Source organism: Saimiri boliviensis, chromosome 18 (genome assembly GCF_048565385.1).
Source record: "Saimiri boliviensis isolate mSaiBol1 chromosome 18, mSaiBol1.pri, whole genome shotgun sequence".
NCBI lineage: Eukaryota > Metazoa > Chordata > Mammalia > Primates > Cebidae > Saimiri > Saimiri boliviensis.
The window spans coordinates 2145255-2163453 of NC_133466.1; the positions used below are offsets into that span (position 1 = coordinate 2145255).

The following is an 18199-nucleotide window of genomic DNA, read 5'->3' on the forward strand; positions in this document are numbered from 1 at the left end:
CAAGAGCCTGCACAGAGGGGTTCTCAAGCCCCTCGCCCCAGCCTGGGAGGCAGCCACACAACAGGGACCCCAGCGTGTGGACTGGAAGATGCCAATGGCCTCTGGGGGCAGGAGGGGGGCCCGGTGGGTTGGCGTTTGCCAGTTTCCTTGATGTAGAGACTCCTGCCATAGTCACGATCAGGCCATCATGATGTCACCTGGTGCAAACAGGCCTGAAACCTTAACAGCTGGCTGTCAGGAGCTGCGTTTAACTGTCTGCCATAATAAGCCTGCACACGCTGGCTCTGCAACCCCGTGAGGCTCATGCAGGTTCGGCTCCTGCAGCCCTGCTGGGCCCACAGCTGGGGACTCACAAGTCCCCCGGCCCCATGGCACTGCAAGGTCTGGGGGAGGGGGAGGCTTGAGGTTCCAGCTGGGCCGCAGAGCTGCAGACAGCAGAATCCACGCTTGCTGAGTGAAGCATGGTGAGCTTTACTGAGCGCTCACAGAAGGGCCGAGAGGACCATAGAGGCAGACACGGGCACGGTCCCGGCCAGCAGTACAGCCGCTCGCACCCGCACCGGCCTCTCCAAGTTCAGAATCCAAGTGCTGTGCAAACGCGTCTGACTGGCGGACAGAAATCCCACTGAGAGCAGCTGCAGGGAGCTGGGGCTCATCGCTTTCAGCTCCTGGCCGCTGCAGTCCAGGAAGGCCAGGCAGACAAGCCTAACACGAGGCGATGTGCCAGGGCTCCAGGCCACCCTCTGTGCCTTGTGCCGTGAGGTCAGCTGCCTCCCAGCCCTGGGCCATACCTGCTCAGAGTTCCTCAGGAGCCAGGCTCCCGGCCTTCCTGCCTTGGCTCTGGTGACCTCGACATTCTGCAGACCCTCAGGAAGAACTGCCCAAGACAGCAGCTCCACTCTAGAGCCTGTCTGATTCCAGAGCCCGTCCAACTCCAGAGCCCGTCTGATTCCAGACCCCATCTGACTCCAGAGCCCATCCGATTCCAGAGCCCGTGTGACTCCAGAGCCCGTCTGACTCCAGACCCCATCTGACTCCAGAGCCCGTCTGACTCCAGACCCCATCTGACTCCAGAGCCCGTCTGACTCCAGACCCCGTCTGACTCCAGAGCCCGTCCTACTCCAGAGCCCGTCTGACTCCAGACCCCGTCTGACTCCAGAGCCCGTCCTACTCCAGAGCCTGTCCGATTCCAGACCCCGTCCAACTCCAGAGCCCGTCCGACTCCAGAGCCCGTTCTACTCCAGAGCCCGTCCGATTCCAGAGCCCGTCCGACTCCAGACTCCTTCTAACTCCAGAGCCCGTCCAACTCCAGACCTCGTCCGATTCCAGAGCCCTTGTGACTCCAGAGCCCGTCTGACTCCAGACTCCTTCTAACTCCAGAGCCCGTCCAACTCCAGACCTCGTCCGATTCCAGAGCCCTTGTGACTCCAGAGCCCGTCTGACTCCAGACCCCGTGTGACTCCAGAGCCCGTGTGACTCCAGAGCCCGTCTGACTCCAGACCCCATGTGACTCCAGAGCCCGTGTGATCCCAGAGCCCGTCCGACTCCAGAGCCCGTCTGATTCCAGAGCCTATCTGATGGCGCATGCACGTCTGCACATTCCACAGAACGTGACCAGCCATGGAGCTCAATGGGAACCAGCCCTTTGCTGGCTGGCCCTGCCTTCAGCCTGGACACTCGTCCCCATCTCTTGCCCGATGACCTCTGGGTGGAGCCAGAGCTTCCTGGCTGCTTCGGTTGTGAAACGCACATCCAGGTTTAGCCCAGCCTCGTGTGCAGTTTACAGCTGCCATTCACCTCCCTGCAGGCCAGACTGGGGGCCCCAGGCTTTGAGGCGGGAGGTGGTCCCCGGTTGCCCTCCTGTGGGCAGCCCCTGCAAAGGAGGCCGAGGGTCTCTTGGGGCCAGATTCCCCTCCACAGGGCCCTTCCACAAGAGGGGCTTCCTCACTCCCACAGCTGCTGGCATACCCCACTCCCCACAGCCTGCCACGCAACCCCTGCAGGCCCATACCCCGCACCCCCCGAGCCTCCAGCCAGCTTCTGTGGGGCATGCGCGGGGACTGGGCCTGGGAGTCTCCCTGCCATGGGTAGCCTTCCTGTCCCAGGGAGACCCACCACACCAGGGATGGCCCCATGGATCCCCACCCCCCACTGGGGACCCCACCGCACACCAGCGAGCCTCTGGGCAGGTATCTGGGGCTCCAAAGCCCAAGAAGAAACTCAAGCAGGGGGAGCAACCCAGGCCTGGGCTCCTCTCCTAGGGTGAGGGTGAGGGTTGGGTTAGGGGTTAGCATTAGGGTTAGGGCAAATGACAAGTCCCCTGGCAGTACGGAAAGAGCCCCTAAAAATGCGAGATGGGACTGGCCAGCACCCACGGGACTCAGGGCCAAGCCAGGGGCCTGCCTTCACCACCCAGGCCTCGGTCCACACTCTCCTTGGGACCTGGGGTCACACGTGCCAGGCAAACCCACCACAGGCTCCCTGGCATGGAGAAGGGATGGCAGGAGGATGCCAATTGCCACGTGAGCCCAGGCCCACGGGCCAGGCCAGCAACGGCTCACCTGCCCCGCCTGCATGCATCAGAGAGCCAGGATGGCCCCCGCCCGTCACCCACACATCCTCCAGAGAGAAACCCCCGCGGGCCCGGGCACGCCCTCGTGTCAGTGCCTACTTCCTGGAAGCAGACCCCCCGCCACGTGCTGGGCCTGTCTGGACTGCCAGGACCACGCGGCCCCACGCCAGCAGTGGCACACTCTGTTCTAGCTCTCACCGGAAAGGTGAGCGGCGCTGGAGGTCTCCATCCTCCGAGCACAGTGACATTCAGGCAGCGTGGCACGAGGGAAGCAGGCAGGGAGGGCACTGCCTCCACTCACACACTGGGCCCGGCTCCCCACCCTCCCCGCATCTGCACAGGGGAGCAGAGCAAAGCCCACCAAGAACCTCACAACGCAGATGGCCCCGTGACTCACTCCGCACACCCTGGGCACAGCAGGACCAGCATGCACACTGGACGGGCTCATCGCCTGGCGCTTTCCAAACAGAAACCACCTGAAACTGCTAATCATTTCCAAGCATCTCCTTGGTGAAACATCTCTACATTCATACACTTCAGTCAATACGCAGTGTACACTAAGAACTCATTTGCTCCCCCCAAAAATACTCAAAGTACTTTAAAATATAAACACTCATTAAAAAGACAATAAAAAATAAAATCAGCAATTACCATCATATAGGTGGAGGTAACATCTAACCTGAATGTGAAGTAAGGTAAGAAAACTGAGCACTAAATTATCTCTGAGATTCCTGGCAGCAAAGGTGAAAAGAGAGAGTTCCTGTTGCTAGAGAAACTGAAGCATCCCATTGACTGGCCTTGAAACACCAGTACTCCTGGCCTTGGAAAAAGAGCTGTTTTAGATCTCAGTGAGTAGAAAAGCAAGGCACAGGGCCAGGCACGGTGGCTCACACCTGTAATCCCAGCACTTTGGGAGGCCGAGACAGGAGGATCACTTGAGGCCAGGAGTTCAAGACTGGCCTGGCCAACATGATGAAACCCCGTCTCTACTAAAAATACAAAAGTTAGCTGGGTGTGGTGGTGGGTGCCTGTAATCCCAGCTACTCGGGAGGCTGAGGCAGGAGATGGGACTGAGCCCGGGAGGCGGAGGCTGCAGTGAGCCAAGATCGGGCCAGGGCAGGGCTTCCTGCACCAGGCACAGCCAGAGGGGCAGGCAGCAGGCAGGGCCCGGGTGTGTGGCTGCTGCCTGCCCCTGGGCGGTCGACCCTGGACTTCTCACAGGTCTCTCTCAGTACTGCTCACGCCATCACTGGACTGACATTTTGGCACTACAGTTACTTAAAACAAACATTGTGAGAAGAAAGGACAGTTGGAGCAGCACGTCCCACTTAGCTCTCTAGAAAAGCCTGGTCTCTGTTACTTTGCTCTGGAAACGGGACTCATGTTCCAATGTGCTCGCAACATTGCCGCAGGGCTCGTGTTTACCCACAATGCACTCTGTAGGCAGACAAAGGCAAGCCCGGTCCCAGGCACAGGACTTAGCAGCGCCTTTAGCCGGCGAACCCGCACCCAAGCCCCCTCTCGTGAGCCCTCACGCTGTGGAGCGCGCCCTTCCTCCTCCAAGTGCATATCCACAGCCTGCGGCCCCGCCTGGCAGAGGCTGGCAGGCAGAAGGAAAGCGGACTGCCACAATGGACAGCCCCGGCTGAAGTCCATTGGGATCATCTCCCGACGGTGTCATCACCGGCACTCACTCCATTTCTCTAAGCTTCAGGTTCCTCATCCGTCAAGCAGATCTGATGGCAAAACCTCCCTGCCTGGACGTGCTGCTGCACCCGATGCGGGGGTGGGGCATGACACACACGTCTGTGACACCTGCCTCGGGGACAGCAGCAGCAGCATCAGTCACCACCTGTTACAGAAGCGGCAGCAGCCACCGGCGAGGGTCTGCCGGAACAGACACTAGGGCCCCGGGCCGAGGGGGTCCTTGGCGGCGGGCGCGCTGGGCAGAGACTTCAGGTACTCCAGGTGCCTACGAGCATCCTCCTGGTTGTGGCGCACATAGTACACGACGTAGGTGATAACCATGGCGAACCAGCCGAACATGGTGACCAGCATGGCCACGTCGGTGGTCCTGTGGGGGACACTGCAGAGGCTGGCACCTGCGTCCAGAGCCTGAACCAGAGGCTTCCCCACGAACTCCTCCTGCACCGAGGTGTGGCAGGCGATCTCGTCCACGGAGTCGGGGTCCAGCTTCAGCTCCCACAGGGCCTCCTGCAGGGCGCACTCGCAGTGCAGGGGGTTGTGGGACAGGCGAACCTTCGCGCCGAGCTTGCCCAGGGCGTCCTTGGGGATCCGCTGGATACGGTTGTAGGACAGGTCCAGCAGCCGCAGGCCCCCGGCCAGGCCCGTGAAGGTGGCGGGGCCAATGGCCTCAATGGCGTTGCGGGACAGATCCAGCTCCCTGAGCCGGTGCAGGTGCTGGAAGGCCCCATCCGGGAGGTGGGAGATCTGGTTGGCGTGGAGCTTCAGGAGCACGGTGTCGGCGGGGATGTCCTGGGGGACCTCCTGCAGTCCCCGAAAGCTACAGTCGACAGCCACGGACCCCACGTGTTCAGGGCACTGGCAGGGCTGTGGGCAGGAGTCGCCCAGGCACAGGCAGAAGAGGAGGAAGAGGCAAGACGCCCGGGCGAAGACCAGCGGCAGCGAGGGGCGAGGTGGGCCCATGGAGCCCATCCTGACCCGGCCTGGGGCGGGGACACGTGCCCTCTGCTACGGCCTGAGGATGGAACTCTTCGCGGGGACAAGGCCTCCTCCAACCAGAGGCGAACCCGCCGTCCTGCCCCGCCGGGAGAAGCAGTGCGCTCCACTCTGGCAGCTCTGAAAGGGAAGAAGCAGGAGGGAGGCGGGTAGGGAGGGAGGGCGGTGGCCAGCGCTGCCTCTGCAGTCACCTGGGAAATGCAGTGGGGACCCTGCCGAGTGCCCACTGAAGGGTCTGGGGTGGGGAGGCGCCTCCTTAAACAGCTGTGCCTGTGACTTACTTCTGGAGACTGCCGGTATGTGCCCGGGAGGAGCATCACACAAGCGCAGGGAGCTGGCACTGCCAGAGGGTCCTGCGTGACCCAGGCGGTGGTCACTGCGGACAGCCCTGGCCACGTACCGCACCGCACCGCTGGGGACCAAAAGCCGGGCGGCCGGGAGGCGGCGGCCTGGGACCACCAAGCCCGTCCTCAGGGAGGAAGCCGGGAGGCTGGGGACGGCCGGAGCTTCTCCCCAACCTGGAGCGCGGCTCAGGCCGGGCACGTGGCCGGGCACCAGCGGGCGCTCGCGCGCCAGGGGCTACTCCCGCGGCCATGGCCCGGCAGACTCCCACAATCCCCGAAAATTGGAAGAACCCAGCAAGCGCTTCCCCGCCAGCCCTAACGGAGCCGCGGCTGGCACCGGGCACAGAACCGCGCCTTTTCTTCAACTGCCCGAAGAAGGAAACGCAGAAAACAGCAGCCAAGCCCTGCGCGCGCGGCCCGCTCTGGGCGTGGATGGCGGGGCCGCGCGCAGAGCTGGCCGGGCGGGGCGCGGACCCCGGGACCTCCAGCCCTCAGACCCTCGGCCCTGGGACCCCCGGAACCTGGAACCCCGGGGCCCCGGCACTCGCGGCGGGGGATGGGCACGGGTAAGCGGGGAGCCACGCTCCCGGGGCTGGGCGAGGGCTTTACCTGCGCGGCTGCGGCTGGAGGCTGCTCTGCGAGCCGCTGCCGGGCCTCTCGGAGCCCGCCACACCCCTCCGCGACACCGGGCCCGGCGGAGACCCCACTGCCCCTGCGCCGGCGCCCCCGACCACTGGCTGGGGAGGCCGCGGCTCCGGCCTGCGTGGGCGAGGGGCGGGGCGGGGCGGGGCGGGGCCTGGGGCGAGGGGCGGGGCCAAAGGCGGAGGCTGGCGGTGTCCATTCCTGTGGGGCGGGGCCTAGGGGAGGGGGCGGGGAAGGGGCGGGGCATGTAGGGGGAACCTGAACGGGACTTGTGGTTAGGCGGGGGCGGAGTTCGGGGGCGGGGCCGGTGGTGGGGCGGGGCCTGATGGAGAGGGGGCGGGGAGTGGGAGGGGCCGGTGGTGAGGTTTTAGACGGAGCTGGTACTGAGACCCAGGTCGCAAGGGCTGTGGGAGGGCTGTGGGCGTGGCTTTGGGGCTGTGGGCGTGGCTGCGGCGTGAGGGCGGGGCCTGCGGGCCGGGAGGGGCTGTGGGTCCAGACCCCGGCCCTCACTCTGGGCAAATCCTCTCTTCCCTCTGGCACCGGACTTCCGGGGCTTGAAGACCCTGGGTCTGCGGGAAGCCCGTGCTAGGGGGTGAGTAGGGCTAGATCTCCGTCCGTCTATGTCCTCTCCTGCCTACGACCCCAGCTCCTCCACCCGGCGTCTGACATCCCAAGGAAGGCAGGAAATGCAGGATGGGGGCATTTCAGCCGGACCTGAGCTGTTCTCATGGTTTTCAAAGAGTAGCTTTGTCGTGGCGTAATTGATAAAGCCACATGTTTAAATTTGTTACGTTTTGACACTTGGATACACCTGTGAAACCATCACCACAATCTGCGTAGTAAACGCTCTGGGTTCCCTCTTGGTCATCTCATCACAGGCAAGCACTGATCTGCCTTCTGTCACTACTGATTACTATGCATTTCCTGTAATTTGCATAAATTGAATCATATAGTATGTACTTGTATAGCTTCTTTCACTCGGCACAAGGATTTTTTAGATTCGCCTGTGTCGTTGGGTTTATCAATGCGTCCTTCCTTTCCCACCGCGTGGTACTCCAGTGTATGAATGTACCACAGTGTGCATCCATTCACCTGCTGTGGGCATTTGGGTTGTTTCTGGTGCTGACTCTTACAGATAAAGTTTATCCAAACATTGTGTACAGGTCTCTGGATGAAGATTTTTCCTTTCTCTTGACTCCGTATCTAGGAGTGGAGTGGCTGGATGCCATGGTAGCCATATGTTAAACTTTTTAATAAACTGTCAAAATGATTGTACGGTTTTGCATCCCACATCCTCCCCAGCACTTGGTAGGGTCGATCTTTTCCATTTCAGATACTTTAATAGGTGTGTGGCAGCAGAGGAATTGTGTTTTTAATTTGCGTTTTCCCACTGGCCAGTGGTGTTGAGCATTGATTCATCTGTTTATTCCCCATCTCCGCAGGAAGTGTTGAGCTCAAATCTTTTACTCACTTTTAACCGGGTTGTTTATTTTCTCGTTACTGAGTTTTGGAGTTTGTTGTATATTTTGGATACAAGTCCTTCATCAGATATGGGATCTGTGAAGGTTTTCGCTGAGCCTTTGGATTGTGTCTTCATTCCCTTAACAGCTTTTCCAAGAGCAGACGTTTTTAATTTTGAGGAAGTCCAGTTTATCTGTTTTTCTTATATGGATATGGCTTTATGTAAGAAACCTTTGCCTCACCCAAAGTCACAAGGGTTTTAGAGTTTAAAGGTTTGCATTTGGGTCTATTACCTATTTTAAGTTGATTTGGGTTTATGGTATGAGATATGATTCAAGTTTATGTTTTGCATATGTGGCTAATTAGTTTTTTCAAGGCTGTTCAATATCCTTTCACCGGTTTGCTGAGAGTTTTTTTAATTGGGAATAAAAGTTGGATTTTGCTTTTCTGTGTCTATTGAGAATCTTTTTGTTCGGTGGTCTGTTAATACGATACAGTATACTGATTGATTTTAAAGTGTTAAATCAATCTTGTGTCCTTGGGATATACCCCACGTGGTCATGATGTATTATCATTTTTATATGTGGTGGAATTATTTAATGGATATACAACTGCTGAGGTTACTTTATTCTTGACTGAATGTATGTAGTTTGTATCACTCAAGAAATTGCCCATCTCATACACTTTGTTGAATCTATTAGCATAAACTTGTTCATAATATTCCCTTATCCTTTCAACATCTGTGAAGTATGAAGTGATGTCACCTTCCTCGTTTCTGATACTTGTAATTTGTGGCTTTTTTTTTTAACTGAACAATCAGATAGAAGTTCATCAATTACATTGATCCTCTCAAAGAAATAGTTTTTTGGTTTCATTGAATGTTGTCCTTTTTTTTCATTGACTTCCACTCTTATCTTTATTCTTTCTTTTGCTTACTTTTTTTTTTTTTTTTTTTTTTTTTTTTTTTTTTTTGAGACAGTGTCTTGCTTTGTTGCCCAAGCTGGAGTACAGTGGGGTGATCTTGGCTCACCGCAAACTCCATCTCCCAGGTTCAAGTGATTAGCCTGCCTCAGCCTCCTGAGTAGCTGGGATTACAGGCATGTACCACCACACCCAGCTAATTTTTGTATATTTTGTAGAGATGGAGTTTTGCCATGTTGGCCAGGCCGGTTTCAAACTCCTGACCTCAAGCAATCTGCCCACCTCAGCCTCCCAAAGTGCTGGGATTACAGATATGAGCCACCGCACCAGCCTCTTTTGCTTACATTGGGTTTGACTTTCTCTTCTTTTTTAGGTTTCTTAAGGTGGAAGCTGGCATCATTGATCTGTGACCTTCTTTACTAGTATAAGCATTTAGTACTATAAATTTCCCTCGAAGTCCAGCTTTAACTGCATCCCAGAAATTTTGACATATTGTATTTTTGTTTTCATTGTTTATGACAATTTACAATTTTCCCTCTGATTTCTTTTTTGATCCGTGAGTTTAGAAGTGTGCTATTTCACTTCCAGATATTTGAGCATTTTCCAGAGCTCTTTCTGCTACTGATCATTAATTCAAACCCATGGTTGTCAGAAGACACAGTCTATGTTTTGGATCCTTTTAACTTTATGAGACTCATTCACGGCCCCAAATACGGTTGGCAGTTGTTGTATGTGCACTTGAATTAAGTGAGACACCATCTTTACCAAAAAATCAAAAAAAAAAAATAGCCATGCCTGGTGGCACATGCCTGCAATCCTAGCTACCTGGGAGGCTGAGGCAGGAGGATTTCTTGAGCCCATGAAGTCAAGGCTGCCGTGAGCCTTGATTGTACCACCGCATTTGAGCCTGGGCGACAGATGCAGTCAGAGGTTTCCACACCACTATCAAGCAAACAAATTCTTGATAGTGGTGTCGAAACCTCTGACTGCAATTTCAGATTTATCTGTAATTTTTCCTTGCAGCTCTCTCAGCTTTTGTTGCGTGTGCTTTGAGACCCTGTGCCCACATTTGCATGCTCTTGAAGGGTTGTCCCCTGTGTCATCATGAAATGACCCTCTTCACCCCTAGACTCCGACTTGAAATTGACTCCTGCTTTCCTTCGATTAGTTTAGCTTGGGATAACTTCTTTCACCTTTTTACTGTTTGCCTAGTATGTCTTATACTTAAATTAGCTTCCTTGGAGATTTCCGTAGGATCAAAGTATCTGCTTCAACTTATTTATTAACTTTAAAAAAGTGATAACTGCTTTTCAGTGGAGAAACCACCTCATCCACGTGGCAAAGCTCAGTCATCAGTGGCAAGGCAGACTGGCATCACGTACCCTCGATACAGCACTCTGAGAAGGACGTCGTTTCTCCGAGATTCCTGCCAAAAACTCATCGCCCCATTCCAATCTCAAGAACACCCCAGGCACACCCCAACTGAGAAACACTCTACAAAGTGACTGGTCAGCGTGTTCAAAGGCAAAAAGCTTGTGGAAGATAAGAGAAGACAGAAGTGACAGCTGAATGCAGCATGGAGTCCTGAAAGGGACAAAGAACACGAGCAGAGGACCCGCAGAAGCTGAGTGGGGGCAGCGGTCCAGCTTGCCCGGTTTTGCGGGGGTGGCTCTGGCCTTGCTGACTTTGTTTTGAGGTAAGGATCACTCTGGCTGGCTGGCACGTGCTGGTTCTTCCCTGGATGCTCCAGCCGGCCCTGTTCCTCTGACCCGTTTCCCAGCCTCAGGTCTTCCTCAGGACTCCGTGTGTGTTCCCCGCCTGGCTCTTCAGCCGCCGCCCTGCTGCTCTTTCAGTGGCTGCCCCAGGGCAGAGCTCACCCACCCCCTGCTTCTCCGGCCCCAGCGGGTCAGGCATATGGTAAGATCCTCCAAGCCGGCACCGCTGCCCTTGCCTGAACCCCACACTGTCACCACGACACCTTCTCGTGTGTCATAAACCCCACAACATACTGTTAGGATTTTTGCTTTAAATCAGCAATTATCTCTTAAAGGGATTAAAATAATGTGAACTGTGAAGCTGATATGTTAAAAACGGAAGATGCCAAACCCAAACATTCTGGGATATTTTAAATATTTAAATCAGGTGAATTCACGCAGTTGCCACTGAACACTGGGGTGTAGACAGGAATGAATCCGCGGACGTTACAAAGAGTGGAGGAGGCCAGGTTCTGCCTCGGGAGGTTCAAGAGCAGATGAAGCTCGTGGTGAGGAGGTCAGGAGCATGGGGACAGCCACGCAGGGGGCTCCAGGGCTCTGGGAGCTGGAGAGGACCCGGTGCGAGCTGTTGACATAAGCAGGAACCCATCTGCTGCTCACACCTAGGAGGTGTGTGCGTGACTAAGTGCCACGCACTTAGTCATTAGACATTATGCCACCGTCAAGACGTTGTGGACGGGCGGCGTGCGCACTGATCTGGACACTTCCAGGTGTTGACAGCATGTGCACCGAGGGACCGACGGAGGAGTCAGGGTGCTTGCGTGAAGCCACACAGTGAGTGCCTTCTTTGGGTCCCATGGGTCCTGCGTGTGTGGCCTCCCCATTTGGTGAAGACGTCAGCAGACTGCCAGAGCCCTGCACACAGCCTGGCGGTGCTCTCAAAAACACCACCTCCTCCTGCCTCCCTGGTCTGAGCGCTGTGCCCTCCCTCATGGCTCGGATTGCGTTCCGGGCTGAGCATCTCACACCCTCGTCTGCCCCGGATCCAGCCTTGCGGTCTGGGGTAAAACGCAGCCGCGAGAGCGTCTGGCCAGCCCGGCGAGGTCTGAGTGCGTCCCACTGGGGATTGGCGTGGAGGAGCTGCAGCTGCGGCATCCACTGGGCTGGGACGCGCGCAGACCAACGATTAAAACGTCCTGCGTGAGGGGGCCGGGGCTGCCCACCCCACACTCAGAGACAAAGCGCCTCAGATGAGCCCCGCCCCGCTGCTACAGCTGGCCACTGAGTGCAGGCTGACCACCTGACAGCCCCTGCCTCCACACTCAGCCCTCTGGGCCCGGCCCCTGCCCATCATCCCGCATGGGGACCCTCAGACAGAGCCCCCGGCCATCTCACAGGCAGGGCAGGGGCCGCACCATGGCGAGGACCGGCTGCAGCAGCCATACTCCCCAGGGCCTCCGCCTGCATGAATTGCCTTTCAGCCAGTGGGTCCTCAGTGGCTTTGGCCAGACTGAGCCTTCCCCTAAGCTCCCTGGATCCCTGGATTTCTCTGTCAATCCTGAAAACCGGGACTGGCAATGTTCCCTCCTGGGCCTGCCAGTGCGGTCTGTACCGCCTGGCCATCCTTCCCGGAGTCCCTCTGGCCGCCTGAGCCACCTCCTCACCCCTGGCTCCCAGCCCGCCCCGTTTCCCGGGCTCCTCCCCTGGATTTCCGGAGCCCCCCTCGTTGCGGGCTCTCCCGCACGCCCCACCCACCCCGACCTCTGGCTTTCCCTTGCTCCAAGTCACCTAAGCTTTGTCGATTTTGTTGCTGTCTTCCAAGAACTGGGTTTGAACGTATTTATCATACCAGTTCTTTATTTTTTCCTATTTCATTAAAATCTTGACATTGTCTTCATCTTCGCCTCTGGGTTTATTTTGTAGCTATTTTTTGAGCCTCTTGAGTCATAAACTTAGACCATCTATTTCTGTCTTTTCATTCTCAAGTGCATTTAAGGTTATGAATGTTCCTCTGAAAACCCTCCAGCCGCGCCAGAGAGAAGCACCCGCTGGGTGGCACGCACCCTCTCATTCTCTCTCACGTCTCATTTCTCCTCCACTGGACCTCCAGAGCGTCCCAGCTGGAGGCAGTGTAAGGGGGCCCCTGGGGTACCCTATAGCTCTCCGGAGAGAACCCCTGCTTTGTTAGGAAGGACAGCGTCCCCACTTCCTTCCCCCAGATCCCTGTGGCTGAGTCTCAGGGCAAAGTCCAGTCTCCTGGTGGCCCTGCCCTCCCCACGATCACCCAGCCCGGGAAACAGAAGGAGGTGAGGTCTCCTGTGCACAAGGTCGGGTGGTGAGGGCAGAAGCCCCTCACAGGGGCCAGAGCCAAGGAGGGCTGCATTCCCGGCAGGGCCCGCCGGCCAACGGCGCCATTACGGAGCTGGCCAGGGGCTGGGCGCTCAGGGTCTGAGGGTGCCTGGAGCTCCGCTCATGCCAGCTGTCCTCTCATGGCACGCGCCCCGCATCCTGGCATGACTCCTGGCGCTGTGGCTGGAGGGTGTGGCCAGCAGGGTGGGGGTGCTTCGGAAGCTTGCTGGGACCCCCTCTCTGCGAGGTTGTGCTGTTCCGTGTATGTCTAAATATGAAGTGTCTCCTCAGGACCTGCTTGCAGCGGAGCAGATGCAGAACCCCATGGTATCTGGAGTGTTTGTTCATGTATCATTCATGTGTGTGTTCATGCACACTACACATGACTTATATGCACAATATATAATAATCTATAATCCCTAAAGACACGTGTAGATATAACTGCAGACAGACACACGGACATCCATATTTGTAGGTACACACACGCTCACAGAGCAGACTCAGTCTCCGCTGCCTAAATTCCAATTCCGTCCCATTCTCCCTGTGCTGCTCCGTCACCAGGCTGGAGTGCAGTGGTGTGATCTCACTCACTGCAACTCGCCTCCCAGGTTCAAGTGATTCTCCTGCCTCAGCCTCCTGAGTAGCTGACATTACAGACATGCGCCACCACGCCCAGCTAATTTTTCTATTCTTAGCAAAGACAGGGTTTGCCATGTTGGCCAGGCTGATCTTAAACTCCTGACCCCAAGTGATCCGCCCACCTCGGCCGCCCACAGTGCTGGTATTACAGGCTTGAGCCACTGTGCCAACCTCTTTTCCTGGTGTGTGTTGAGAAAGATGGATCCTCTTAGCACGTTTCCAGCGTCCGACACAGCTTTGTTACCCGTGGCCACAGGCAGACAGCCCTCCCCGGAAACCGCGTCTGCCGTCACCTCGCTCATGCACCTCCAGCCTCCAGAACCACGAGAAAAAGCGTGTGGAGGCCTAGAGCAGCCAGCCTGGGGCGTGTCGCTGTCGCAGCCTGGGCAGGCTGCAGGAGCGCGTGCTTTGTCCTGCTTTGTTTTGTTTTGTTTTCTGTAAATCACCTCTGAGAAGCTCTTACAGGAAGGAGGTGTGGGTGACACTTTCTGTGTCCTTAAAGTTTGTCACCGGGTGCTGCCACCGGAGGCCTGCGTGGCCAGGTCTATGATTCCAGACACAAAGCCAGTCACCTGGGGACTCAGGGACGCCCTCTCCTCTCACTCCGACTGCTGTGCGGAAGCCTCGGGGTGGGTTTCGTTGTTTTTGTTTTTTATCACGTTGGGTTTTAAGTTTTTCCGTTTGCCCTCACGTTCTAAAATTTTATGACGATGAAGACGTACTGAGGAATCTTTTTTCACTGAGCTTCATCAGACCAGATTTGTGACTTCTGCAGTTTGTGTGTCTCATTCAGAGAGCGATTCCGTAACAGCCGCTGCTCTGGGCACTGGGCCCGGGGAGAAACCGCGAGGGCAGGCAGAGCGTCCGGCGCGGGCGCGGGGCGCGGGCGTGCGTTACTCCCCTCCCATCCATCCTGCTCTTCTTTGGAAACTCTTAGCATTGCAGCTGCTGGAGTATCTGGACTCGTCCTCCATTTCCTCTTCTTTAATACTCTCCCTTGATCTTTCCCTGCTGTGCACAGAAACATCGTGCATTTTCATGTACAAATAAAAGGAAGCAATGACGCATCCCAGATGTTTGAGGAAAGCTGGTGCCCCTCGGCCGCACACTCCAGGCTCACACTCACTCTTCTGCCTTGGCCTCCTGCCACTCACCCCATCACTCGGTCATTTTTTTCGGACATCAGATTTTTCATGTTTATATTTTTAATGCTGTGTTAAGGCTGCAACATCTCTATGAATAAATAACCCTGTGGAGATGTACTGCCCTGTTCTCGAGGGTGTTGTCTGCTCTGCTTCCGACGTCGGGGCCCTTTTCAGCAGTGATGGGTTGTCCTCAAACATTCAATTGTTCCATGAAAATGGGTTGGGTGCATATTTAAACAATTTTAGGTTAAAATTGGTTGGCACCCAAAGTAACAGTGTCACAGTGTATTCCCATTTCACATAAGAAAGGACTCTGGAGGGAGGGCCCCTAAAGCATCTCTCACCTCCCACTCCCCCACACCAGGTGTGTGCCTCGCATCCTCATGGCCCCAGAAGGCTGCTGGAACTCTGGCCATCGTGTCTGCGTTCAGCCGGTTTTTGCTCACCCTCCCGCCAGGCCCCACCCAGATCTTGCTCACTGTGAGCCCTTCCCTTGGGGACAGTGGGCCATAACCATGGTTCACAGCATTCTTACTCCCTTCAATGCCACGGTCCTGGATGAGGGCACCGCCTGCTCCCCACTGCCCACAGTGGGCTGGCCACATCTGTGCTGGGGAGTGTGCCACTGCCTGGCTCCCGTTTGCTGTTTGTTCTGCCCTTGGAGTCTCAACTCTCATCCACCTCTTCCGAAAAGCCACTGGCATCCTCTGCTGGAATGCCTGCTCTTCCCCGCCTCCACCCCGGACTGACTCCTACGGTCCGAGTGGACTTCATCCCGCCTTCAGGATTAGGAGGCTTTGGGCACAAATGGGCCTTACTCATCACTGCACCCCTCAAATCCCAATCCCCAGGGCACAGACAGGCTCAGCAACCAGGTAGGCATGAATGAGTGAATGATCAGAAGGCCTCGTGCCTGACTCAAAACGTCAGAGGTCAATCCAGCATTTCATGGCTTTCCATTTGGTTCTAAGGGCCACTGACCTCTGTGGTTGCCAAGTGGCACAGCCAAGGAGAGCTGGGTTTGGGCCCGGCTTCACCAGCGGCTGCTGAGAGGCCTGAGCACGCCCTCGGCCCTCTCTGCATCCCAGGTCCCTTCTATAAAGGGAGGCAAAACGTCCTCCTACAGGGCCGCTGTTGGTGTGTGGCTGGGCCCACGCATGCGTCCACAGACAGCCCAGCCACAGGGGCCTCTGGGGGTGCTGCTGGAGGAGGGCGCAGTCCCGGGCTGGAGGAGCACCACCTCTAGGAGTGGGCACGGCAGGGGGCCGGTGGTGGGGGGGGAACGGTTCGTGAATGGGCTGTGGCCACCGCACGGTGCCGCTGAAGTGGTTCTAGTGAAGTTCATTCGTGTGTAAGTGAGCAGAGCAGACGCCCCTCCCCTTGGTGTTCTCCCGCTCCGGACCGACCCCCAGGCACAGCCCCCACCCTTCCCCGGGTGCCACCTTCAGCACGAGCGTTTCTAGATCCTGCAGACACCGAGCCGAGACCTGCCCTGGACACTGGGACCTCAGCCCGGTGGTGCAGCCAGAAACAGGAGCACTGAGCACAGCATGGTCCTAGGCAGAGGTCTGGACCCACAGCAGGTCACTGAGGCATCACAGGCCTTCCCTGCAGCAAGTGGAGGCTGGGCTACACCTGGAGGCTGAGCTGCACCTGGAGGCTGGGCTGCACCTGGAGGCTGAGCTGCACCTGGAGGCTGAGCTGCACCTGGAGGCTGGGCTACACCTGGAGGCTGGGCTACACCTGGAGGCTGGGCTACACCTGGAGGCTGAGCTGCACCTGGAGGCTGAGCTGTACCTGGAGGCTGAGCTACACCTGGAGGCTGGGCTGCACCTGGAGGCTGAGCTGCACCTGGAGGCTGGGCTACACCTGGAGGCTGGGCTACACCTGGAGGCTGGGCTGCACCTGGAGGCTGAGCTGCACCTGGAGGCTGGGCTACACCTGGAGGCTGAGCTGCACCTGGAGGCTGAGCTGTACCTGGAGGCTGAGCTACACCCGGAGGCTGGGCTGCACCCGGAGGCTGGGCTGCACCTGGAGGCTGGGCTGCACCTGGAGGCTGGGCTGTACCTGGAGGCTGAGCTACACCTGGAGGCTGGGCTACACCTGGAGGCTGAGCTACACCTGGAGGCTGGGCTGTACCTGGAGGCTGGGCTGTACCTGGAGGCTGAGCTGCACCTGGAGGCTGGGCTGCACCTGGAGGCTGGGCTACACCTGGAGGCTGGGCTGCACCTGGAGGCTGAGCTGCACCTGGAGGCTGAGCTGCACCTGGAGGCTGAGCTACACCTGGAGGCTGAGCTGTACCTGGAGGCTGAGCTACACCTGGAGGCTGGGCTGTACCTGGAGGCTGAGCTGCACCTGGAGGCTGGGCTACACCTGGAGGCTGGGCTACACCTGGAGGCTGAGCTGTACCTGGAGGCTGAGCTACACCTGGAGGCTGGGCTGTACCTGGAGGCTGAGCTGCACCTGGAGGCTGGGCTACACCTGGAGGCTGGGCTACACCTGGAGGCTGGGCTGTACCTGGAGGCTGAGCTGCACCTGGAGGCTGGGCTACACCTGGAGGCTGGGCTACACCTGGAGGCTGAGCTGCACCTGGAGGCTGAGCTGTACCTGGAGGCTGAGCTACACCTGGAGGCTGGGCTGCACCTGGAGGCTGGGCTGCACCTGGAGGCTGGGCTGCACCTGGAGGCTGGGCTGTACCTGGAGGCTGAGCTACACCTGGAGGCTGGGCTACACCTGGAGGCTGAGCTACACCTGGAGGCTGGGCTGTACCTGGAGGCTGGGCTGTACCTGGAGGCTGAGCTGCACCTGGAGGCTGGGCTGCACCTGGAGGCTGGGCTACACCTGGAGGCTGGGCTGCACCTGGAGGCTGAGCTGCACCTGGAGGCTGAGCTGCACCTGGAGGCTGGGCTACACCTGGAGGCTGGGCTGTACCTGGAGGCTGAGCTGCACCTGGAGGCTGGGCTACACCTGGAGGCTGGGCTACACCTGGAGGCTGAGCTGCACCTGGAGGCTGAGCTGTACCTGGAGGCTGAGCTACACCTGGAGGCTGGGCTGCACCTGGAGGCTGAGCTGCACCTGGAGGCTGGGCTACACCTGGAGGCTGGGCTACACCTGGAGGCTGGGCTGCACCTGGAGGCTGGGCTGCACCTGGAGGCTGAGCTACACCTGGAGGCTGGGCTACACCTGGAGGCTGAGCTGCACCTGGAGGCTGAGCTGTACCTGGAGGCTGAGCTACACCTGGAGGCTGGGCTGCACCTGGAGGCTGGGCTGCACCTGGAGGCTGGGCTGCACCTGGAGGCTGGGCTGTACCTGGAGGCTGAGCTACACCTGGAGGCTGGGCTACACCTAGAGGCTGAGCTACACCTGGAGGCTGGGCTGTACCTGGAGGCTGGGCTGTACCTGGAGGCTGAGCTGCACCTGGAGGCTGGGCTGCACCTGGAGGCTGGGCTACACCTGGAGGCTGGGCTGCACCTGGAGGCTGAGCTGCACCTGGAGGCTGAGCTGCACCTGGAGGCTGGGCTACACCTGGAGGCTGGGCTGTACCTGGAGGCTGAGCTGCACCTGGAGGCTGGGCTACACCTGGAGGCTGGGCTACACCTGGAGGCTGAGCTGCACCTGGAGGCTGAGCTGTACCTGGAGGCTGAGCTACACCTGGAGGCTGGGCTGCACCTGGAGGCTGGGCTGCACCTGGAGGCTGAGCTACACCTGGAG

At 57.9% G+C, this 18199-nt stretch overlaps 1 protein-coding gene across 1 annotated transcript; it reads right to left on the reverse strand.

Annotated features, from left to right (window-relative positions):
- Positions 1-3061: 3061 nt before the first annotated feature.
- On the reverse strand, positions 3062-6388 carry LRRC3 (leucine rich repeat containing 3). Its single transcript, XM_039480509.2, has 2 exons — positions 6226-6388; positions 3062-5392 (listed from the first exon to the last, which is right to left on the reverse strand). Exon 2 carries the CDS (start codon positions 5246-5248, stop codon positions 4475-4477), a length of 774 nt encoding a protein of 257 aa, XP_039336443.1. The 5' UTR covers positions 5249-5392; positions 6226-6388; the 3' UTR covers positions 3062-4474.
- Between the last annotated feature and the right edge of the window lie 11811 nt (positions 6389-18199).

Coding starts and splice junctions, on each gene's coding strand:
- LRRC3 (XM_039480509.2), bottom strand. CDS start 5,248: ATGGGCTCCATGGGCCCACCTCGCCCCTCGCTGCCGCTGGTCTTCGCC.